This window comes from Sphaerodactylus townsendi, linkage group LG04 (genome assembly GCF_021028975.2).
Source record: "Sphaerodactylus townsendi isolate TG3544 linkage group LG04, MPM_Stown_v2.3, whole genome shotgun sequence".
NCBI classification, from domain to species: Eukaryota; Metazoa; Chordata; class Lepidosauria; order Squamata; family Sphaerodactylidae; genus Sphaerodactylus; species Sphaerodactylus townsendi.
In genome coordinates, this window is record NC_059428.1 from 64059932 (window position 1) to 64085196 (window position 25265).

General features: G+C 39.7%; 2 protein-coding genes across 8 annotated transcripts; one reads left to right on the plus strand and one right to left on the minus strand.

Moving 5' to 3' along the window:
- Positions 1–514: 514 nt before the first annotated feature.
- On the minus strand, positions 515–4972 carry RWDD2B (RWD domain containing 2B). Of its 4 annotated transcripts, none has more exons than XM_048493150.1 (5): positions 4835–4972; positions 2942–3162; positions 2784–2851; positions 2076–2438; positions 515–798 (listed from the first exon to the last, which is right to left on the minus strand). In XM_048493150.1, exons 2-5 carry the CDS (start codon positions 3146–3148, stop codon positions 564–566), a joined length of 873 nt encoding a protein of 290 aa, XP_048349107.1. In that variant the 5' UTR covers positions 3149–3162; positions 4835–4972; the 3' UTR covers positions 515–563. The 4 variants fall into 4 exon arrangements, with proteins under 4 accessions (XP_048349107.1, XP_048349104.1, XP_048349103.1 ...); XM_048493147.1 differs by lacking the exon at positions 4835–4972 and adding an exon at positions 4685–4823; XM_048493146.1 differs by lacking the exon at positions 4835–4972 and adding an exon at positions 4487–4811.
- Positions 4814–24730, plus strand: USP16 (ubiquitin specific peptidase 16). Of its 4 annotated transcripts, none has more exons than XM_048493142.1 (18): positions 4814–4877; positions 6400–6502; positions 7748–7929; positions 8097–8200; positions 9598–9701; positions 10523–10710; positions 12194–12289; positions 13517–13647; positions 14495–14582; positions 15543–15621; positions 16022–16113; positions 17459–17515; positions 18332–18505; positions 19685–20579; positions 21636–21730; positions 22048–22134; positions 24177–24333; positions 24430–24730. In XM_048493142.1, exons 2-18 carry the CDS (start codon positions 6442–6444, stop codon positions 24552–24554), a joined length of 2715 nt encoding a protein of 904 aa, XP_048349099.1. In that variant the 5' UTR covers positions 4814–4877; positions 6400–6441; the 3' UTR covers positions 24555–24730. The 4 variants fall into 4 exon arrangements, with proteins under 4 accessions (XP_048349099.1, XP_048349102.1, XP_048349100.1 ...); XM_048493145.1 differs by having other exon boundaries at positions 9598–9696; positions 10518–10710; XM_048493143.1 differs by having other exon boundaries at positions 4875–5002.
- Positions 24731–25265: the final 535 nt, after the last annotated feature.

Here is a 25265-nt window from a genome sequence, read left to right on the forward strand (position 1 = left end):
GGAGGTACAGGAAGGAGGGAAATACAAAAAACCTCCTACTGCCCAAATAGCTTCATAGACCATACAGGCTTACACCTTACTTCCCAGGAGGGGGAGGGGCATCCCCAGGCTTGGAAGCCCAGTGGAAGCCGACAAAGTTAGCTCCATTCCCATTGCACCGGCATGCTCTCGAACGCTGGAATAACTTTGGAGCGGTGGGCTCTTCCAGGTTTGGATGCCGCGCAGCTGTGCGGCACCTGCCCACCAGTGTCTTTGATTTTTCTGCTGGTGTAGATGCCCCTTTCACCTGCGGGATGGGAAGACAAGCCAGTACGGGTCCCCTTCACTCCCTGAACATCTTTCACACACCCTGCCTGGACTGTAGGGATCATAAACCAAACATAACAATGTTACTCCTCATTAGAAATTATGTACAGACTGGTTGCTTAAATTCTTCTGAAATCTTGCTTCCAGTTTAAAATTCTTAGTAATATTTTGTTGGTAAAAATTCAGATCAAAAGAAAAAACAAGGAAGTTTGATCAACTCTAATTTAATGTTCCACTGATTTTTCTCAGCAGCTTGCCTATTGTCCTTCAACTCCAAAGTACATTTGAAAGATATCAGCACATCTGTTATCAGCTAAAAAATGATATAATTGTCCCAGATCCATGTGGTTTCCTCTGGCACCATGTGCATCAAATATTTTTTCTTCAAACCATGAAAATTTCCTGTGTTTCTCCATTTCATCTTTAGTCTCCGCTAAGGAAATGTCCTCTCTGTGACGAATCAAAATTCGTTGCCATGATAATCTTCTGATTCTAAACATAATTATATAATAACAAATTCAAAAACATAATAATTATGGTCTACATAAATTACCCATGACTATTCCCATGTGAACCAAAGTAAGTATGTGAAATTTGAAATGCACATGTCAGCATATTTACTTAGAAGTAAATCCCAGTAAGTGCAAAAGGGCTAACTCCAAAAAAACTATGCTTAGGATTGCTGTTTTACATTGCTATTCTACACAGGGCAATGAGCATGAACTGGAACAACAAAGATGTACTTAGCTACAACTAACTGACTGGATTCTGGCTAGTATACTCTGAACCATCATCACAACAACATTATTACACAGTGCATACCTGGCATAAGCCTATATTAAAATATAGACAAAGTTTCCTTAAACAAATATTTCTAGCAAAATTGTGTTACCATCACATAATGTCCTATTATATAATTCTTAAGCCATTGTTATTAAAATAGTCAGAGTTTATTCAAATCAGGTTTATATGAATCAGGAAAAAAAACTCTGGTTAGCTGAAAACAATCTAATTTCTATATGTTATCCTTAATTATACAAGAGATTCCTGGGTCACTATCACACTGGCAGTCCTTGTTGTCAGTGGCAGAAATAGCTCTAATGGGGAAATGGAGCTAGCATTTGAGGATAACCAGCTACTGTAATAGTTAAATGTCGGGACTAAGGAGAAAAGTGTTAGAGGGGGTAGGATGACATTTCTAGATCTGTTTGCTGCTGAAGTCCAGAACTCATACACTATTTGATTATAAATTCTGAACCATATTTATATTGCTGTAAGAAAGCAAACATTCTGCTAAATGGACAGGTGCTAAGGGTGCTACGAATATTTTACTCTCTCATGTACCAACTCTTAAGCTTGTACATTTGATATGCTTTTTTCAGTCATTTACTCTGGTAGTTTTGGAGCCAAAATACCCAGAAAAATCTTTGATCAGTGTCAGGTCAATCCACTGAGACTTATACATTTTGAAATAATTCAAAGATAAGCACAAAGATGGATCTCTCAATGTTCAATGGCTAGAGAAAAAAGAAGTTCCAGAATGTGTGCTCTTTTTCTTTTTGAAGCTTATGTTGAAACTATTGTCTTTTCTGGGGGGTTTCTTTCTTTTTTGGGGGGTGGCAGTGGTGAAAGGAATATGCATTTGTTTAGAGTGCCTTTCTTTAACGTTGCCATGTTTTGTTAGATATTTGACTTTATGTTCATTTCATACGTGAAGCACTGCAGTTAACTAATTGTACAATTCAAGATATAACACATGTAGAACAAACCTTGTCCAGAACTCCTCACACACGGTCTGTGGGCCTTCTACACAAATAATGCCTGGTTTCCCAGGCATGCTGAATCCAGACAGGGAAAGTTCCTTAGCCCAGTCAACTATATTTTTTCTTTTTTGTTTATTGTAAATGTGATGACTGTAAATCCAGAGTCTAGTAAAAATATCTTCTGATCTCTTAACATGTGATTTGCCCACAGAGGAAGATGAGAGCTCCTTGTTGATGTAGGCAAGAGCATGATCTTTAACCCATTCCCTAGCATTTAATATGCAAACCTCACCAGCGCAGGTTTTTTTCAAGTAAGCTAGTAGTTCTGTGTTGAGCTGAATCTGCTGTGAGCGGCTTAGGGATGGAGATCTGAAAAGAAAAAAGTGCATAATATGAAAACACAAAATAATGCAAACACTCATAAATAAACATCCTGACCAGAATGAGGAAGCTAATTGAAAAAAGGATGTTAAACCAAAGATTATGTAATAATATTATTAACGAGGATGGCACAGCCTTTGAACATCTTGTCAGGGTAAAGAAGAAAGTTTAAGCAACAGACCTCCATCAACACTTACAAAGTCAACAGGAACTACAAAAAATCTACTTTCGGCGCGAAGTGAACGTGGGTACTGTTGGAAACGGACTTATTTAGGTAGCGATATAGACATTATATAATGGACATCCTAAACCTCTCCATGTAGGAACATGTACCTGATTGTAATTTCTGGAAGAACAGCTGGGTACTTGAATGGAAAAGCACAGGACAAAGAAATTTCAGCCTAAAAAGAGATTTTAAAACATTACAGGTTATTAAAAACCTAGTCTCAGTTCGTCTACTTAAATATTTTAGAATAAGAGCAGCATATTACCTTATCACCATCAGGAGTCTGTAATTCTAATTTCAGCATAAATTGTATTTTTGAAGATGGCACTTCCAATGAACATCTTTCAACAAGATTCTTTAGTTCTGCTAAAGCGAGTTGGTCAGTCACCCTAAATTCATCTTCACATGGAAACATACTAGCAAGCAAATCTAACTCAGAAAGTTGTACTTCAGCTTCTTCCCAATTACACATTTTGTTTATGATTCCTAAACAAGGTAGAGAAAAAAAATTTAGTATTTGCAACTGCTAACACTATCAACGGCTGTATTTGAAGGAGCAGGTTAAATCCCTCAATGATTCCAAAATATTCACAGTGATACGTTATTATAATGTACTGTATGTAGGGCTGCCTCTGAAGACTTTTCAGAAGTTTAGTCCAGAACACAGCACCAAAGTTATTAATGAGGACATGTTGTGATGAACACATCATATTTGTTTTATGAGCCGTACATTGGTAACTGATTTGTTTACAAGTGGATTTCAAAGTGCTGGTTTTGGCTTTTAAAATTCTGAACAGTCCAAGTTGTGTTAAGAACCACCTTCTTATCTGCACTAGAAGTGCTTCTGTTGGCCATCATCCATCAAACATGAAGCAGGTGGAGATTTAGAAGGCGTTTTCAGTTGCAGTGAACACCTGTGTGTTGTCCTCCCCTTGCTTGGAATGTTCACCAATGTTTACTAGTGATTTAAGATGTCAAACAAATATCCTTTTAATTTTTAAAAAATATATATCTGTTCTTCTAGCTATTTGTTATTTAGTTTATATTCACTGCTATTTTTTTTTTACCATTCTGATAGTTAACTGTTTTGGACAATGTTTTAATGTGGAAAATCACAGAATTTCTTTAAAGGGTATCTGCATTCCAATCCTATGCATGTTTATTCAGTAATAAGACCCTCTGTGTTCAGTAAGACATACTCCAAGGTAACTTTGCACCCTAAGTTATACATCAAGCCTTCCCTCTGAGAAGAAGGATGGCACAATAACATCAAATATATCTTTGGCATGAAAATGAAATACTCCAAAACAAAAAGGCCAAACAAAAATATGCTGTAGAATTGGGAATAAGCCTAACGCAAGCAGAACCTAAATACCCCCCAACCCTCTACCATCACTTACCATCACTATTCTCTATAGAGATGTCACTGTCTCAGTAGCTATCGGCCAGTCTCAGATGTGGGATTGCATGTGATTCTCCACAGATATAATATCAACTATTTAAATAATGTTGCAAGCTTCAGTGTGTTTAGGTAGTCTTGTTCCATTAATAGGCAGATTTAAGTGGTTTTTTTAAAAAAATGGAGATTAGTTATGCCCAACTACTGAACTCTTTCAGGGAAAGAATAGGGCAATCGTACATAGTATTTACCCCAATCTAAGGCAGTTATAAGGCTACTGAATTTATTTCTGAGTACGCAAACTCAGTCCAAATTTCCTTATGCTTACTCAGAAGTAAACCATAAAGTAAACAGTGCTAACTTCCGAAGAGATTTTTAATGAAATGGGAATATTTTGAATGACTATTGCACCTTTTGGTAGGTTGTATCACTCCAATCACGTTGCACTCATCATCAAAGCTCAGTAGTGTCCTTTCCAGCGGAAGAAAAAACATTATTCCTACATTGTTTACAAGTAATTACGCTCATTAAATTCACTGAAACCTATGAGTACGTCACAGGATTTTGCTCGAGTAAAAGTCGGCTCCCAAGGAAGCAAGTTAAAGCTACCTTCAACAGACAGCTAAACTTCGCAAAGTCGCTCTGCAACAAGGCAAGTGTCAATGACGACTTAAAAGCCCGACGGTAAGTCCACATCCCCAATTCCCATTATGCCTTTCGGTCCCGTGTTCTCCTTCCTTTCCCAATAGCCGCCCATACCGGAAGTTGCCGAAGAGTGGAGGCAGCCGCTCTACAATACCAGGTATCTATGCTTTGACGCCGCTAATCTTTCCGTCTGCATGCTGGAGCGCTTTGGTAAAAATCTGTCTCCGCTCCCTACTCGGAGATGCGGGATGCGATATTTCAGGTCAGGGCTTCATTGTCCAGGTAGGGAGAGTCAGTGCTGTGCGTGTCTTTTGCCGTTTTCCCAGCCGCTTCGGATTTCCTAGTTCTCCACTTAAACCTAACGTGGCTTTCCCACTGGTTTCGCTTGTTGTCAGTAAGGGCAGAGGAGGCGTGCAAAGAAGCTCAAGTGGCCAATCAAAGGGCGGAGAAGGAGACCCATTGCTAATTCTCTCCCCTCCCACGCCCGGCCGAGTTTCTGGGAGTGATTTTTGAAACAAAATTTTGTATTTTCCCCCCACGTTGTATCGCAGATTGTGATGCACATGCAAAGTCCGTGGTACAGCATCCGTTTTGCATGCAGTAAAAGTTCTTCATTTAATCCTAGACTCTTCCACAAGTGAGGAACCTGCTATTGGGAAAGATCTGTCAGAGATTCTGAAAATCCGCTACTGGTCAGAACTAGTGATCTGGCATGGCATAAATCTGACTATGGTTGCTGTTATTTCTTTATTATGTGCAAGCTCTTGACTTAAAAGCTTTGTAGTTGACATTGCTTCTGTAGATGTAATATGAGAGAAGGTGTTGGTAATACTATCAGTATGGGGCTTTTCTGAAAGATGGAAATTCCAATGTACTTTTTTACTGACTCTGCCCTGTTACAGTGCATAGAGTTTCTAAGAGGGTTTGTGGGACCTATGGATATGTACTCTGTTCCTAAGTCAGTGGGGCATAGTATTTGCATTTGATTCAACGGAATTGGCAGCTTCCGGATTGCTGCTCTGGCAAGATTGGGTCCCCAATCTTTTTGATCTTGCCAGTGCTTTTGGAATTCTGACAGAGTGTAGTGGGCACAGCTGTAGAATAGCTGTTGCAGAGGCAGCCACAAAAGAAGCTGCTATAACTTACCTTTAGTTGCACAATAAAGATCGATATACTGTGGTGGCTGTTGCCAAACCTGATCAGTTCTCAAATGGCTAACTAGAATCCTTGTCAGGCAAGAGCTCTGTAATTTCTAAAAACACTTGATGGGCACCCAGAAAGGTCTGTGCCTTCATGGGCACCACATTGGGAATCCTATTCTAGATCACATTCACCTAGGATGCAGTGTATGTGAAACATTTTCCAGGAACGGAGTTAGTCATGGGGAAAGTTTCTGTTCCCTCCGCCTCGATCTGCTAAATTTGTACTTGTTGTTTGTACTTAAATCGTCAGTTAAAATCCTTCACAAGTTCACAATTGTTAATTCTTTCGTTAAGACACATGCAATGAAGGGAAATTTGGTTTGCAAGCTACAGCCTTACTCCTCCTCTTCTATCTGCTTATGTTCAGGATCGCTCTTCACTTTAGGTAGTTAAGTCCTTAATGTTCAATATTTCATCAGTTTCTTAGGATTGTCAGACCTCTTGAAAATGAAGAATGCTAATTTTTCTTTCTTCTAGGTCACAGTTGTGTCCTATGAAATAGACTCCTGAAATGCTAACATGGGAAAGAAGCGAATAAAGGGAAGACAAGTGCAGCCAGATGAGTCACCGGAAGTGCTAAGTATGCTATGTAACTGCCTGTTTGTTGGGAGAATTCTACGGAAGAAACTCACTATGTAATAAACTGGTAGCTCTAGGGAAGGAACTCACTATGTAAAAGAGCTCACTATTTTCCTAGCAGAAAGTTCAGCTTTCACAGATGGGTTGAAAATGTGGCAAAGGCAGGACATCAGGGTGAGGCTGGGGGAAGGAAGAAAGAATTCCATATGACCCAGGTGGTAATTTTACTGGCTTTCAGACATTTAAATGCATGTTAAGAAGTCTGCATCAAATGCCTTTCTTTTAAAAAATTAAATGTTAATAAAGGATATGTTTGAAAAAATGATGTTTAACCATTCAAAATAAGTAAACACTTAAAATGTAAAGATTTTTCAGAAGGAAAATCTCATTGTGTTGGATTCTATTAAAATGATCAACAGGTGTTTGCAGAAACAGCTGTTCGCCTCCAGTGTGGTGTAGTGGTTAAGTGCAGGTGCACTCTAATCTGGAGAACTGGGTTTGATTCCCTGCTCTGCCACTTGACCTGCGGAGGCTTATCTGGTGAACTAGATTAGCTTGTACACTCCCACACATGCCAGCTGGGTGACCTTGGGCTAGTCATAGTTCTTTAGAGCTCTCTCGGCACCACATACCTCACAGTGTGTTTGTTGTGAGGGGGGAAGGGAAATGAGTTTGTAAGCCCTTTTGAGTCTCCTTACAGGAGAGGGGCAGGGATATAAATCCAACTCTTCTTCTCCAGCTCCCTAGTTACTTCGATATATTGTCATTAATATTATCATTTCAATTTTGATTCCTACCCTTTGCAGTAGTCTCATATAAGATGTCTGCTATTGGTGGAGGGGCTGCTTTTTTATATCTTGGCTAGAGATACTGTGTGGGAAATAAATTCACTTGCAGTAGACACAAGCAAAGAGCTTGCTGTTGTAGCACTGGACAAGTTGCTGTGAAAGAACACTGTTTCTATGCTCCTTCAACATGTTCATTCCTTATGTATGCTCATTCCTTATATATCACACCTTTATTCTGAACATTCTTCAAGGAGACAAGGGTGGCAAACATAGGGCTGTGTTATATTGTCTCAACAGGCTTATGAGACTTTAGGCTGTAAGTCTGCAACATGACAAAAGCTGACCAGAATCCTACACCCAACTCTTTGCAGCTCAGCACTGTATTTACTAAGCCAGCCATAACAATGACCTGTAATCCCATCTAAGTGTGATCTTCACTTTGTGTATATTTTTGATAGACCCTGTATGCAAACACCTGCGCAAAGGATTGGAGCAAGGTCACCTGAAAAAGGTTTTGCAGAATGTGGACTGGAATGCCTGCCAGGATTGCCGGTCATTGGATAGTGACACACATGAGAAATGTGAAGAGGAGGAAGAAGACAGGCCTTCACTATGGTTGTGTCTCAAATGTGGCCACAGGGTATATTCTCCGCCCCTCACCCAAAACCAATTACATCCGGACCAAAGTTGAAATATGTATAGCTAAATTAGCACTGTTTTATCTCTTACTGATATTTGTAATCCAGGTTTGATCAAAACGTTACTTGATTTAACCACGATTTGTATTTCTTGTTGCCATTGTTGCAGGGCTGTGGCAGAGATTCTAAAGAGCAGCATGCTTTAAAGCATTATGAAACCCCAAGGTCAGAGTCTCACTGTTTGGCTCTCAGTTTAGACAACTGGAGTGTGTGGTAAGTTTGTCTGGTTTCCATCACCATTTAGAAAGACACACGTGTTTTTCTTGTGTGAAAACTATTAGAATGATCCCTTAACCCTGTGTACATATGGTTTAGCTTACCATTCTCATTACAGTTTCAGGTTTTTTCAAAGCAGCGTCTTCCCGCCGGCACTGTGCAAACAGCGGGAAGATGTTGCTTTCCCCCTCCCCTCCACTCACCTCTTCGTTCAGCGTCACCGTGGAGGGCGGCAGAGACCCGCACATGCTGCCCTCTGACCTCCACGGATTGGAGGGCAGCGTGGATGGGCCCCTCCAGTCCTCCACGGCAATGCTGAACAAAGAGGTGAGTGGAGGGAACCGAAGGAGAGCCACCTCTCCTGCTGGGGAGGGAGCTGGTGGAGGTTCGCTGCCCCCACAGTGCGGAAAGGGCCTAGATGTGATGGTGTCCTTGTGGCTACCATAGAAATGCCACCACCATTTTAACATTTTTAAAGCACACTTGTTCACCCCTGTGCACCTTTTCAGTGGCTGAAAATGCCCTGCCCACCCGCCCGTCCTCCATAGTAGCTGTTTCAAGCACTTGAAAAGGAAAACTAGCATTGTGCTGCATTTTTAAATACCTTTAAAATGGTGGTAGTATCTTTGTGGCTGCCATGAGAGCATCATTATGTCTAGCTTGACTCTGAAGTGGGTATAATCAGCACATATGGGGCCAAATACACAGGTGACAGAGAGTGGAAAATGGCATCACCCGCCCAATATTGTTTGTGGAGGATCTGACCTCCCTCCAAAAAAGAGAAATTAAGATGGCACTGTGTGCTGTAACGAGAAAGGGAGGCTGTTTTGCTCACTGATTTCCACTCATGCAAAATAAAAACAGGATAAAATAAATATGTTCAAAACTTACTGAAGTTTATCCTATACCATGTCATAAATTTGTTCATTTATTGGACTGGAATTTAAATGTAGCTTATAAATGTATAATGTACTCTGTGAAACTTAAAGCTGAACATTAGCAGGACTGACAGAGAATGGCATTATTCCTTAACTGCTTATTAGTAAATACACAAATTGAATTCCCTGAGACTTGAATTGCTTGGTCTTTCTTTCTGGAATTAGTAAGGTTCCCTACTGCACATATCAGCCTCTGCTACTAAAAACTTTGGTTATAGCCAACAAATTCTAATAACATAGATTTCAGATTCTTGTGAGAGAGCAAAAGAACTACAGTAGTACCTCTGGTCCCTTTGTACTGTAACTACTGGTTCTGTTTCATATCCAGTGCAAATATCCCTTTATTTAAACTTATTTAGGCCATTCTATACTGCTGAATTTTGAGCCTAGCCACACTCTTAAGTCTATATTTGTATCTTTCTTTCTTGCCTTTCTTTGGTCTTTTGGGGGTGACAGGTGCTACCTGTGTGATAATGATGTCCTGTACAACAGTTCTACTCAGTTGGGCCAACTTGTGGATTATGTTAGAAAGCAAGCTCGTGTTAACATCAAAACCCCGGGTAAGTTCCTACAATTGTAATTTCAAAAAGGGACTGTTTTTAATGTTTAATTCCACTAAGCTCCTGGTTGGGAGTATTGTGGTCTTGGATCACGTTAAACTAGTTAAGGAATATTCACAGTGACTAATCTTGTATCAAGATTTTAATTCATAGCTCTGTGTCTCAGAAAGATCAGGATGGGAAGCATTTGCAAGCCTGACTCTTTTGTATTCAGAAAAGTCTGCTTCTTACCAACCTGCCCTATGACCATTTGATGTAGCCAAGATCTCTAAAGCTTCTGTCTTGCCTCCAACCCTATCCATTGTACCACATTATAACAATGACAGGCGCCATCATTGTCTCTTAGGCATGATTTCGAACATTAATTAGCCTGATTCCTTATGCTTTCTTGTCAGTAATATCAGCTTTTTTTCCCCAACTAACGTTACTTGAGTGACTCTTGAGAACCACCCATGCATAGTATCTAGTCCTCTATAAGTTATTGCTGTTCTTAAACTTGTAGGATTTAAAATCCTTCAAACTAATGGATTATATTCAGAGTTCTTTTCCATGAGTGGAAGTGTAATTCCACATGTGCAAGAGAAGGATGAGTTTTAATTCCATTTCAGATCTCCTCATCTCACTCTGTGCTAAGGATAACTTTTCAGGGAGTTCAACTACGGTAGGTGTGGCAAGAAGTGGGAGGTGGAAATACCCATTTCTTAAGTGAGACTGACTGTTCTTCAGATCTAACCCAGTGTATTTATAACTCTACCTGTGGTATTAGTAAGCTTGCTTGTATTCCTCTGTTTTTAAGTACCAATCTAATTACTTCATTTCAGCATCCACAGATGAAGAGAACAAGCAGTTGGAAAATAAGAAAATAAAAGATCACAGAAATGAGGAAGAGAGAGAGAAAAAAGAGATCTTGGTGAAAGACGACAACCTTCACTTAAATGGCTATGCAGAAGTTACTGTGAAGGGTCTCAGTAACCTTGGAAATACATGCTTCTTTAATGCTGTTCTTCAGGTATGATAGAAATTGTTGAGGTTCCAAAGTGACTAATGTCCTCAGTCCTCTGATTACATCAATTCAGCATCAGGAGCACCAATGATTACTAAATCTGTTTCCACCTAATTTTTCACCTACTTGTATCTTCACCCCTGTGAGACTGCAGGTAGTTTAGCATCTCACTGTTTGCTTGTGCAAGTTTTTCTTTCTGTGGATCTCCTCATGTGGCTCATTCTGTTGTTTCCCATTGCTGTTTTTTTTATTCCCTTCAACAGTACTTGGCTAGGTATGCCAATTATAATTATAATGATGTATTAGATCAGTTGGCATCAGTACAATCACAGGCACTTTTAGAAAGGGAATAGTTTTTAAATAGGTATAGCCTATTAAATAGGTCAGAGGCCTAAAGTGGAAAAACTAAACATTTCTAGCTGAAATTTGGTATGTGTGTGGGATCTGCCATCACTGCCCTTAGATGAGTAGAAAGGCAGTAATGAATGCAACTAAATTTTAGTTCCCTGTCTCTTCCCTTCCTGCTACAACCACCTGATTTTCATAAAATACTGATTCTGTGGAGCAGGAAACCATTGAGGGTGCAGTGGGAAGGGAAAGTAGTTGAAATTTCTAACTTAGTCTAAATCCAGCTCATAAACGAAGTTATGAAATGTTTTCTTGCCATCTGAAGTGACATGAAGAGGTAATTTGTGGAAGTGTTCCATATCTGTGGTACTACTTAAAAAAGATCAAAGTTGCCTGTACAATTCTGCATGTGTGGAAAGTTTATCTTGGAGACATCATTATTTCTGCTGTGCTGGATCTGGACTGTTTAGGTCTCACAGGTAATCACCAACAATTGGAACCAAGTCAGAAATCTGCTACTTACAAACAAGACCTTGCACAACACCTTATCTGAGCCCAGCCTTCACCATGACAGCAGCCTTCTTCACTGACTATATGACAACACCACAGATGTTACCCACTGTGCGAATGATACATGCATGCACATACATACACTTGTTGCTGAGAAACTGAGCTTATGGTGTATAATAGCTTTGCTTGCTGGAGCATCTTCTGTTTATGTAATGACCCCAGTTTTAAGCATTGCATTTAAAATACAAGCAGCTGATGTATACACGCATTTATACAACTCTGACCACAGAACCTATTTGTTTTTTCTCCAAGTGCTGTTGCACTAGGCTTGGATTTCCCCTAGAATTTTGACAGGTATGCAAGGGAGCAATTTTTCACTTTTCTGCAGCAGCCCAAAATGCTTGGGGAAGACCTCCAAGAATATCTGGGCTAAATATCAGAGGTCTCTTATGGGCAGGGGATTGGCAAAAATCACTCCCCTGTGTTTGTGGAAATTCTGGGCAGGGTCTAAGCTCTTAGGTCCACCTTAAATCAACAGAACAAACTGAGCGGGAAAATTGTAGTTTGTGAAACATGTGTTCTTCTTGAATGGTCAAGTTGTTAATGATAAAATTTCTATTCCTTCCTAAAGAATCTATCACAGACACCAATTCTGAGAGAACTGCTGAAAGAGTTTAAAATGGCAGATTTGACACTTACCATTGAGCCTCCAGAATTCTCGGTAATGGTAGGTGGGCTTCTGTTTTGTAGTGCGGTTAGGGCCTATTTTTTCAAATATGACTGTCTTCCTTGGAGTAGAGCTTCCTCACTTTTTGCATTTCAGTTCCCTTTGGTTTGATCATTGATTAGTCTCTAAGGGTAGTTCTTACAAGGCTGAGAATGACTGTTTTGTTTTTTTGCAAAGCAAGACACTGCAAAGCTTTCAGCACTTCAAGAATCCTTGAATTTAAAGCAAGGGTAGGTGCAAGTTTGAGTTCACACGGTGACTGCATACCATCAGAAAGCACATCGCAGTAGATGAAAGCTGCTTTACCTCATGTGTTGCATTCCTTTGTTTCTCAATCAGATGTTACTTTTTGTCACTTTGGCTGGGATCCTACAGGCAAAAATTTGCATTGTTACTCACTAGTAAGTTCCAGGTTAAATTACCATCCTGATGCAAGGGCAATCCTGACCATGTTTTCTGATTTGTGCAAGACTATTCCACCAATGGAGGAGGGTCTTTCGTGGACCCTCCCACACACACACACAATTGCAGAACCAAAATTTACCCCCACACTGCTCCTGATGGTTCCCCAAGCCATGCAGGTATGATTTGGGGTGGAAAGGGGGAGGCGGGAAAGCTTGCTTCCACAAGCACCAGAGAAATGGTGTACCATAATGATTAGAGTGTGAGGCTGGGACCTTGTACAATGAAGTTCACACTGGAAGAGAGGGAATGATGTAATAAACTGTTTTGAATTCCAATTAAGTGAAAAGTGGAAGATATGTTTTAAGAAGTGTGTTCAGTTTACACTAGGAACATTTCACCCTATAGTGTTTAAAATATTTGCATAGAAATATGTTGGGTACCCTTTTTTGGTACATTCTTTATGCCGTAACAGAACCTTAGCAGCTTTAGTGTATAACAGTTCCATAAAAATGTATTTTAAGCATTGCTTTTATGTGTCACCACTTTCTCCAGGCCCTTTTTGCTTGATTTTATTAAAAGGTTTCCTTAAGGTATAAAGTTATAATCCTAATGCAACTTCATGTAATGGATTCACTCCAGAAATAACTAGCATAAGAGCGTTCACTGAGCCGATCTTTTCTTTTTTTTGGTTTAGTTTACATTTGCAAAAAGAGATGCTTATTTTGCTTAGGAGAGTTGATTGTGTAGGTGTATCAGATAAGGAAATTAATAAATGAATGGGTTAAATACATTGTTCTGTTGCTTTTTGTGTGTGTTGTGCAGGAACCTCTGGTGGTTAAACTTGATCAAGCAAGACCTGTGACACTGGCAATGTGCCAGTTTCTAACAGAAATGCAAGAGACTAAAAAAGGAATTGTAAGCCCTCACGAACTCTTTTCTCAGGTCTGTAAAAAGTGAGTATCTGGCTCTGTTCTGTGGTAATAAGTCTTTTGAAAAGCCTGTTTACAGAAGCATATTAACATCTTACACTAACTTACACAAAACACACTAGGATAACTGGCCTGTAACATTCTGCATACACTCTGAAAATATTATAAACGATAGGTGAAATATTTGGTACTTTCCAGAACTCTGGTACAAAGGCTGATTTTAGTGAAAAGTTAACATTTTAATTAATACTGTGTACTGTTTTCTTTATAGACATCAGAATTCAAGTTCCTTTAGGAACATCAGTCATCTGTAATATGTTTGTATTTTTCTATTAGAATTATAGAGTTATGTAGGACTGTAGTTTACCCTCCCCTAACATGAACAGAAGCAGAAACAAATGTGTGAAAAGGATATCTCTGAATTCCAGCTGTGTTCTACAAAGTTCTCAGAGGTTCCCTAATTCTCAAAGATTCTTTGACCAAAGAATGTTGGCAAGAAAGAACCATTTCATGAACACAGGGATCCTGCCAGTGGTGGGATTCAGCAGGTTCGTCCCTCTTTGGCAGAACCAGTTGTTAAAATGGTGCTTGTAAACAATCAGTTGTTAAAGTATTTGAATCCCACCACTGGATCCTGCCCATTGAAAACAAAACACTGGAACAAATTCCCAATGTTTCTAATTGACTTTCCATTAATGTTGACACTTTGTTAGGATAGTCAAGTTTTTAAATATCAAATGCATGTTTTTCCTAACCAAGTTACTGTTGAATTGTGTAAGAGCTAACCAATGCATGTTGTGTGAATAAATGGCTGTGTCAATTGTTACAGATTGTAACTTGTATGTGTGTAACTATTGTTTATTTCAAATAGAGCGATACGTTTTAAAGGATATCAGCAGCAGGACAGTCAGGAACTGCTTCACTATTTACTAGATGGGATGCGAACAGAAGAAGCACAAGTATGTCTCTAGTACAGTAAGGACCCCAGACTCCCCATCTCCTTTGCACATCGTTAAGGAAAATCAGGTAGCCCTATTTAGAGGTGGTTCTAGTGATTCCCTTCTAGAAGAAGAAGAGCTGGATTTATATCCCCCCTTTCTCTCTCCCGTAGGAGACTCAAAGGGGCTTACAAACTCCTTTCCCTTCTCCCCTCACAACAAATACCCTGTGAGGTAGGTGGGGCTGAGAGAGCTCAGAAGACTGTGACTAGCCCAAGGTCACCCAGCTGGCGTGTGTTGGAGTGCACAGGCTAATCTGAATTCCCCAGATAAGCCTCCGCAGCTCAAGTGGCAGAGCCAGGAATCAAACCCAGTTCTTCCAGATTATAGAGTGCACCTGCTCTTAACCACTACGCCACTGCTACTCCCTGCTCTTAACCGCTATGCCACTGCTGCTTCTATCAAGTTTTCCTCCAACAGATAAATAATTTGTTGAAATAAGAGAGAGAACTTTCTCCATTAGAAAAGTCCATTGGAAGTAGAAGGAAGTCTTGGCAGAAGATAGTCATAGGGTCCAACCCACCAAGTTTGTGGGTGCAATCCATCAAAACCTAATCATTGTGATTCTCCTTGAAAGCAATGAAGAAGACCTCTTTAGTCCTTTGTACTAGGGATAATGTTTCATTGGCCTCAGTAGGACTGGCTTCTAAGAAAACACCATATGATTAAGTTCCCAGAGCCGAATCTGTCTGTTCATAGCATCTAGATTTTGTCCTGTGTGCATATGAGAATCCCAGCGTACACCCCAGAAATGTTAAATCAGATTATGTGTGTATGATATGTGCTGTGAACGTGAATATTTTATATTTTTGTGGCATATTGATCTGCAGATTAATTTTGCTATTTGTCATTTATGGTAGTAAAATTAAACTTGGAAAAAAGTTATTTTATAAAATAGTTAACAATTATGCTTGCTTTTAGAGGATTTGTGCTGGTATTTTTAAAGCACTGAATAATTCTGGTGACAAAGACAATGAGGAGCTAAAGAAGAAAATCAAAGGTAGCATAACTGTTACATTTGTCCATCCTTTTTGGTATTGTTTGGAAAAGGCTGGGTAGCTGTTCTGGCTGTGTGAATTCTGTCCCCAAAGGCCAGGGTGTGGTGGATGAGACAGCAGTGCAGTACAGTGGGATACAGCCCCCTCTGCCACCTTTTGCAAACTCAAATCTGATTTCGTGCTTATAGCTGATATCAGCATTTCCTCCCCTTTAGTCCTTCTTATAAAACTATTTTAGTCCAATCCGCTTTCTTTTGCCCTGCTTAGGATTTTTAGCTTTTTTACTTGCTCCAAGGATGGAGTTTGTATCTTTCTTATTCAAGTCATTGTTGCATGTTTTCTGAAAGCCCACTTATTTCTCAGATAGAAATGTATTTGTTAGCATGTTGTTTCTCTTTTCAGAGTATTATAAGGGAAAGGCACCACATAGCTTTGTGGATCGTATTTTTGGGGGAGAATTAACAAGTACCATCATGTGTGAAGAGTGCCGAACTGTAAGTAGGTTTATATTGTTTACTTTAGTTACGTTTATTTAAATGGCAGTACTTCATCATTGCTCATCCCATTGTTCATTCAGTTTTAGAGCAAGAGAATAATTTCTTGTTAACTTAAGGTAAATAACCATTTGGTTGGATTTTGACATTATTCTCTGTTAGACAAAGACTGGGCTTGAAAGATTTTCACTTAACAACAGAAAGCTTTAGACCACAACGTTGGTACTTACTTTATTCCAAGTTGGAGGTTCTGCCTTGTAGCTATAATTGTTCTGTGTCTATAGACTGGGTGGATTCTTTGGATAGTGTGATTCATGGAGCAGCCATAGCTTGTTTTAGGAGAAGAGGCATAGTACTTAGCGGAAAATATAATAGTTTGCATGGAGCTGTGAGCATTCTTGCCTTATGATTCTTATTAATCTGGATGTTGGGTGCTCTCTGTTAATTTTGATTAACATATTTTTGACAAAAAAATTGATTAACATATTTTTGACAAACATATTTAAGAGTGCTGTAGAGCTACTTGGATGAGTCTTTTGGTTTAGAAAAATGAAAATGTTTCAGAAGTGGCAACAGATTTATGAAGAAGTTACCTGGCTGGGGTATAATGATTTTAACTGCCAGGGCAATCTTTAGCAGAAGAAAAAATGGTGGATAATATGCTAATAGTCCTATTCAAGTGCCAGTTGGCTGCCCATCGTAGCACAGTTGCGTCTTCACTCCCATAGAGGCTTCCCAGCAGAATGTTCAATGCCCCCAGCCCCCTACAGTGGTGGCAGGGGTTTGGGACGCTGGCATAGCGTCTGGCACTGCATCCCAGCACTGGGAAGGGCCTCAGTGACTGCACACCAGTGGATTCACCACTCTGCTGGGGCAGGTGCCCCAAGGGGGGAATATCCTCCAGCATGGCCGCACATCACTCCCATGGGCAGATTCACACCCCTACCTTTGGATGAGGTCGTTCGTTATCTTAGTGCATAGAAGCATATAGGATGCTGAATTGAAAGTCAAGTGGTGTTACCTTTACACCTGTGGATTTTTGATAACATTCTATATTGTGATATGCATGTTCAGCCCCAAATACCAGTCCAGTGTGTGTTGGTATTTTTTGCTTAAACCTTTGCATTCTAGCTCTCTTTTTTTTACCACTTCTGCTTTGAAATTCTCCAAAAAGAAAAAGCACCTTGGGGGTATATGGTGTTTTTCTTTTTTTCCCAGAAATTAATTCTGTTGATTCTGAAGTAAACTGCATCTTGCATATTTTCTTTCTGGGATCTAATGTTTGTTTTAATATTGCTTAAATTAGTTAGGTTTTTGTAACAATAGTTCAAATTATTTGTTTCAGGTTTCTTTAGTTCATGAGTCATTCCTTGATTTGTCACTCCCAGTCTTAAATGACCATGTAAGTATAGAAGGATGGGAGGGTTGGTTGTGGATTAAATTCATGGTTTGCTACATAGATCCTGAAGAGTTGGGAATGGAACATTATACAAATGAAACAAAATAGAAGTAAGTAACAGCAAAACTGTCATCATTTTCGTAAGACGTTTTGATGATATTTTTGATAGGAAGCTCCTTAGTAAGTACTGAAGATAATTTTTTAAACTATCGTCATGTGGCAGCTTTTTAAATTGAAGATGCTTCTGTCTAGGATAATACATGAAATCTCTCATGCCCTCAAATGTTCTTGGTGCAATGTTTTATGTGCAATGATGAGTTTAAAATAAAGCCAGCCTTACAATAGTAGCATATGCTACTTTCTTCTGCTTCAGTTGTATGTTAGTGTGATGGTTTGTTTAAGAGGAAGAGACATCTGTGAGTCTAATTGTGAAAGGAAGCTCTATCCTTCATATTATAAGCTGAATGAGACCAAGCTGATCCATGGAAAAATAAAGAAAAAGCTATAGTTTTCCAGCAAAAGATTACAAATACTAATTTTCAGTGGACTATTAGCACTTTCCATCTTGGGCTGATTCCGCATGGGCCAAAAACAGTGGTGTGAAAACGGTGTGAAAACAGTATAAACCCTTTTACACCATTTTAAACCCTTTTACACCATTTTCACACCGTTTTTAAACTGCTGTTTTTGGCCCATGCGGAATCAGCCTTGGAGATTTTCTTCTGTCCTTGATAGTGCAATGAGACAGATATGAGATTAATCCATCATAGTGGAATTCAGTTCTTCTCCCTATTCTGAACTGTGCATCTTTTTTTTAAGAGTGATAAGAAGAGAACAAATGATAAAAATATTAAAAAAGTACAGGCAAAGGAGTTGGAAGATGAAGACAATAACACAGAAACTAACAGTTATTTGAAGGAGACTGATGAGGCTCCTGGGCCCAGTAAACACCTCCAGAAGAAGGCAAAGAAAATGGCCAAAAAGCAAGCAAAGGTTAGTAATGAGGTGGGGGTGTAGTGAGGCATAGAAGAACCTTTTGTTTTGTCTCCCTGCCCCTATTTTTGGTGGGCACGGAAGTGTAAAGCAATTAAACAGTTGCATTTCAAATGTGTTTGGCACTTTAAAAGGATTATTTGAAAAAAGGCCCAAAAGAATCAATATGATTCCTTTTGGGATGAGTAGCTTTATTTTACCAATGTTTGGTTTTCTCCTCCAGCTTTTTCTTATGTAAATTATTTGTACTATCTATTTATTTATTTATACATTACATTTATACCCCACCTTTTTCTGGAAGACTCAAGGCGGCTATATGAACTGTTTCCAAATCATGCTCAATATTCCTTTCAAACACCATGTTTGAGAAGACACTTTATTACCTGAAATTGCAAGCTGTATACATCTCAGTATTGTGGATCTGAAAAAAGCTTAACAGCCCTATCCAAAGTCAAGGGCTGAATCTCTGTGCCACTGCCAGCTAGTGAGGGTGAGCTGGGGGCATGGCTAGGGAAGGAGCCATCATTAGTCAGCTTCCTCCCAGCCATTACCCAATTATGCTGGCAGCCGGATCTTTGGTCTTATGCCACCAAAATCCATCAAGCTCAATGGGGATTTCGTGGTGGTGGGGTGGCTGTTTTGCGTTTTAAGTTTCCCCACGCCACCAGGAAGCCTTCCTGGGAGTGGCAGGCCAGTGCAACTGTGGCTGAGCACCCAGCCCATTGGATAGGGCTGTAAAACAGATTTTCCTAAAAAGGTGTTTGCTTTCTTCATCTCCTCTCCAAGCCCATCTCCCAACCATAACCCTTTGGAAAGTGAATATATAAATATATTTGTAACTGTTGTCTTGGATGCACTTTTAATTCACTGTGACTACACACACTGCATAGAATTCACTACAACATGTACTTTGCACAATATAATCTGGGTTGCATCCAGATGACATCCTGTTTAAGAGGGGCATCTTACTTACATAAGAGAGGGGTGGGGACTATCTTGCCTGATGTGCCTCTTCACATGGTTCCCATGACCCTTGGTTGCAAGTTTCTATTGGAGGGGGATGCTGTTGGGAAGGGGTATCTGCTTGGAATACTCTGTATTTAATATTTTGTACAACATACATTGAGTGTATTGTTCATTTGAATTCCCTCTTAAATTAAGTATAATTTCACTTGACAGAATCAGCGTCGACAGCAAAAACTTCAAGAAAAGGTGATCCATCTAACAGATCCTTGTGTCACAGAAGAAATTGAAGTTGGTCAAAATTGCAGGAAAGAAGCAGAAAGGAGCAGTGAGGTTACTGACCTAAAACAAGAGGAAGAATCGTTAAACCAGTGTGACAAACACTATGCAGATGAAAAAGAAAACAATGGTGAACATGAGATAACAAAAGAGGTGCAAAAACTAGAGGAAGAATCCTTAAACCAATGTGAAGAACACTGTGTGGATGAAAAAGAAAACAATGGTCGACATGAGATAACAAAAGAGGTGCAAAAACAAGAGGAAGAATCCTTAAACCAATGTGAAGAACAGTATGCGGATGAAAAAGAAAACAATGGTCGACATGAGATAACAAAAGAGGTGCAAAATACAGAAAAATGTAGTGAAAATACAGAATGTTGTGACAAAGAGGCAAACGGTGAAGCTGCTACAGATTTTCCTGTAGGAGATGTGGTTTCTGCTGTGGAGTGTGTGAATAAATTTGATCACCTGACTCTCAGGGAAGACGAGATGTCTAAGGAAGAAAAGGAGCTTTCTAAGAAAGACAAGATTGCTGAGGAAGATGAGGACATTTCTCACATCTTTAATGAATTATCCTTGGATGTAGAGTCTGATAATATGGATATTGCATATGAACTTGATTCTGATTCAAAAATCTATGAAGTAGTGAATGTGGATTCAGAAACTGCATTTTGTACTTTAGCAAACAGAGAGATGATAAGCTTGGAAGAAGGTTCAGTCCTTCATTGTTTGTATCAGTTTACTCGTAACGAAAAGCTCTGTGAAAATAATAAACTCCTCTGTGATGTATGCACACGAAGGCAACTCTCTGGACCAAAGAATGCTGCAACAAGTATGCTAAGGCATTTCTTTTCTTACTGATTCTACTTTGCATATGTGATTATGATTAGTAGTAATTTTGTTGAAACAGGGAAGATCTCACTTCCATAAAAGCATATGAGAGTTTAATTAAAGCATTTTAGCCTACATTTCTCTGAAGCTGGATTCAAAGGATGTAGTTTCACATAACAAGTGGGGCTTAAAAATCTTAATTACCAATGTAAGGCGCATACAGTTTGTAGAAGTAATTTTTTGAAAGCTGGCAGAAGGGAATGGGACTAATGGCTGATGTTAGCAGTTTTGCAACCTTTAGTGTAGAATTTGTGAGGCTTGTCTGGTGAGCCAGTCTTACTTTGTCCCCATAGTTGATCATATCCATGAAAAAGGGCAGGGCAAGATTAATCTCTATATCTGGACCTGGTCCACCCACCCTTGCGGAGGGAGGGAGGGGTGGCATGCAAGGGAGATCAAATTTCTCAAGAAGCATCCATGTTTCCCGAGGTGGTCCCGTACCCAATCTTAGCTTTGATGGCACTTCTGTCCATTTATTCTAGGCCATCTCCTTTCCCCCCGCTATTAATTCAGCTAGTTGCATCGTCTGCTGTGATGTATACATCTGTTAGGTTCCTTTTCCTCCCCCCCCCCCCCATTTCCACTTGGCTGAAGAGTGCAACTGGAGGGATGTAATCTCAAAAAGTAGTTATTTTCTTTTTTAGATAAGCAATGCTAACTTTCCTTCAGTGGATATGTAAAATGGCTATGGGCCTATGTAAATTTGTAAAAAAATTGTAAAGGTTGAGACTAAAGAGATAACATATGGGGAAAAGAGTGGCAGAAACTGGTGTTTTTACCCTTATTGATAGTCTAGCCAAATTTCAGCTGATTTGTTTGAATTTCATTGTAAAAGAGAAAAACATATGATTAGCCTTTGTCGTTGAAATTAGTGGGCCTTGAAATTCTTAATTTATTGGGGGAGAGAGTGCCTGGAGTTCAGACTAGATCTGTGCAACTTAACAGCAGGTGGTATTGTTGAATATCTAATCAATTGTGTTCTTTTTTCTTCCCCCAGACACCAAGAAACACATATACACTAATGCCAAAAAACAAATGCTTATATCCCTTGCTCCTCCAATATTAATTCTTCATTTAAAGAGATTTCAGCAGGTATAATTAACTTTAAAAAAATCTTACATTGTTTCTTTAGTACTCCTTGGATTATTATTTATGTATTAATTGAATTATATGCCGCCTTTTCCCTTATGCCACCCTTCCCCTTTCTGGTACATGACATTTGCTGTCAGCTAGAAAAGAGTAGCAATTGGCCTGAGTGGGTTGTCTCTTTACATTGATTTGTAATACTCAGATTTATAATTCAATATGTTGCCTTTTCTTGTTAAAGAACAATAGGTTCTACCAATTCTTTTTTGTTTACTTCTTTGCTTGATTTACCTTCCCCCCCACCCCCCACCCCCACCCCACAGGCTCGGTACAATCTCCAAAAAGTGAACAAGCACATAAAATTTCCTGAAATAATGGATTTGGCACCTTTCTGCTCGGTTAAGTGTAAGGTAAGCATTCAGATTTCATATTTATGCACAATCCAGCACAGGGGCTTGCTATGTATATGACATGGGTGTACAAGCCAAAAAGCTAGAATTGGTTAGAGTCGCAAAAATATGTAATTCAGTGGAATGGCATGTATATTCTCTTGCCACCCCAAAATTGATTGTAGAACATATTTAGAAATGTAGTTGCCAGGCCAGAAAACTGTCTTCTAATTTTGCTGCTGTCCAGATGTATAGAATTCCTGTCAGGTTATAGAACTGAATGTCTCCCACCTAGGCAGGCCTGCATGGGAGGGAAGAGTTGGGGAGGGGTAGGTGACATGCAGATCTGAAAGAAGCCTTTGCTCCAGGACGAACAGACTTTGTAGTTACTTCTTGGCCAACTATCAAAGGTAAGAACTACTTTATTGTTTCCAACTAAGGTCCATCTAATGCCTCTGCCTTGTGCAGTGCCTAGCCAGATGACCTTGGGAACTTGTCATTCCTTGTTGCTGGTCTGTGGCATGTTGCTTGTATTGCTACCCTAAGTTGGTAGTCTCCACTTTAATTAGGGAAATTAGCTGCGACAGAGAGCAGGGAGGGGAGGTAACTAGAATTGATAATCTATATGCACCAGGATAATTCTGTGAAAACTCACATCAGCAGGCAGCTGTACAATTAATAAATTGACCTACAAAATGGGTCCCAAACCCCTCTGAAAGGCATCCATTTTGTGGGGAGCAGTGTTGCTCTTATTCCAGTCTTTGGATCCTTTGTCTTTGTGCACTTTTAACAGGAGGAGCAGCTCAATTGGTTACACTATGTTCATATTCATGTACTACCTGCATGTCCATCCTTGCAGTACTGGGCAGCATGTTCAGTTGGGAACACAGATGGCACTCATAGGGAGGGAAGGAGTGTTTTTAATATTGCACCGTTTATGTTTTTTAATGTTTTTAAGGATTGTACATTGATTTTCTGTTGTAACCCACCCTGAGCCCTGTGGGGATAGGCCAGGATATAAATTTTAAAAATGAATAAATAAATGTGAATGTGTTGTGCGCATTAGTGGCTGTGGGCCCTGCCATAAGTCTTGAGCCATGACAGCTGCCCCCATCCCCCCCCCCCCCTGTCATGGTATGCATATGTGGGTGTGTACCTCAGATAGAATTAGATATGAATGTTCTGTGCTTTGTAATTTATACCCAAAGTGTGTTTACAACATTAACAAGGTCAAGGCATGCAGTTAAGACAAGTCCCATTTCTCTGGTGAGATATAATATGGGGGGGAGGAGGGCACTATGGTCAAGTTAGTTTCTAGCATCTGGCTTGGCTCAATTGTTGACTGTTCTTAACTGCAGCTGGCCCTTTAAATTGGCTGGATGGGAAATCTCTTGGAAATGAAAGCCAATATGATATCATGGTTTAGTATATTGCAGTAGAATTTGTATGGTGCATTAATACAGCATTTCTGCTGCGGATTTAAATAGGCTTTCAGCTAGACATGAGCATTAAAAACTGTTGGCAAATTTTGGGCTCTTTTTTTTAATGCAGAAGTTTTCAGTAGAGCTGTTCCTGAAAATATCCCGGTTAAAACCCAAACCCATTTTTTTTTCATTCCCCCCCAGGGGGAAGGGAGGTGAGAACTGCCCCTGCCAAGGTGCATAGTGACATAGAGATGTGTCTGTCTCCCTTCCTCACTGATGCTTTGCAAGCCCCAGAGGGACAAATCTTTCCATGTTCAGCATGGCGAACCTCTCTCCACTTTCAGCCCTTTCTAGGCCCCAGAGAACTTGGAAAGCATCAGCAGGTGACAGATCTCCATGCTGCAATGAACCTTCTCAACTCTCTACCTCACCTGCTCCACTGGCTCACAAGTCCATGGATGGGAAAGATCTAAAAAGCCAGATGTTATTTGGCTATTTCAACCCTAGGTGTATTTAACTTTTTTAACACACCTGAGGTTTTTTATTGGTAAAAGGATCTCCCCCAAAAAGCCATGTTTATTGACAACAGTAGACCAAACTACTTAAAAGTACTCTGGATATATAATTCTATTTTCACAGAATGTTGTGGAGGGGAGTCAAAGAGTATTATACTCTTTGTATGGTGTTGTTGAACACAGTGGTACTATGAGGTCTGGTCACTACACTGCATATGTGAAGACAAGAACTGCCAACAACCAACTTTCTGATCTTGTGCTCCATGGCAAGATTGAACAAAGTAAGTAGGATACAGTAACCTAGAATGTCAGATGAAAAATAATTAATTCCTACAAGATAATGTAATAGTATTAATATTTACACTTCTGTTTTGCAGTTTCGGAAAAAGAAGCTTCCAAAGGACAGTGGTTTCACATTAGCGATACCCATGTGCAAGTAGTATCTGTATCAAAAGTGCTGAGTGCACAAGCATATCTCCTATTCTATGAGCAACTACTGTAAATGAACTACTTGATCCTTTCTCTGCAAACTAAATTAAATGAAACCCAGGGAAGTTGTTTCAAAACTATAATCATGTTTAGTCTGGTGAATATACTGTGTACAGCTGTTATCAATCACCTGCATTTCAACAGAGCAAATTTACTTTCAGGATTTTAAATAAAAATACTTTAATAAAAGAAATCTTTTTCTTCAATAGAGTAACTAACAGGACAGTTTAAGCTACAGCTGACTAAAGGGCATGTGCATCTAGACATTCTTCCTATAGGAGCAGCAGTGGCGTGGGGGGGGGGCGGGGGGGGGGGAAGAGCTTGTGTATCTAATCTGGAGAAACCGGATTTGATTCCCAGCTCTGCTGCCTGAGTTGTGGAGGTTTATCTGGGGAATTCAGATTAGCCTGTACACTCCCATGCACGCCAGCTGAGTGACCTTGGGCTAGTCACAGCTTCTTGGAGCTGTCTCAGCCCCACCTACCTCATAGGGTGTTGGAAGGGGGGAAGGGCAAGGAGATTGTAAGCCCCTTTGAGTCTCCTGCAGGAGAGAAAGGGGGGATATAAATCCAAACTCTTCTTCTTCTATAGCATAAATTCTGGTCCTCACAGATGTGCAAGTTGAAAACTTACAATTCAGACTGTGTAAAATTATCCTAAGTTCAATATTTGTTTGCAGAGTTTACAGTAGTTTTGACACAGCCAGCTTTGCACATTTTTTAAA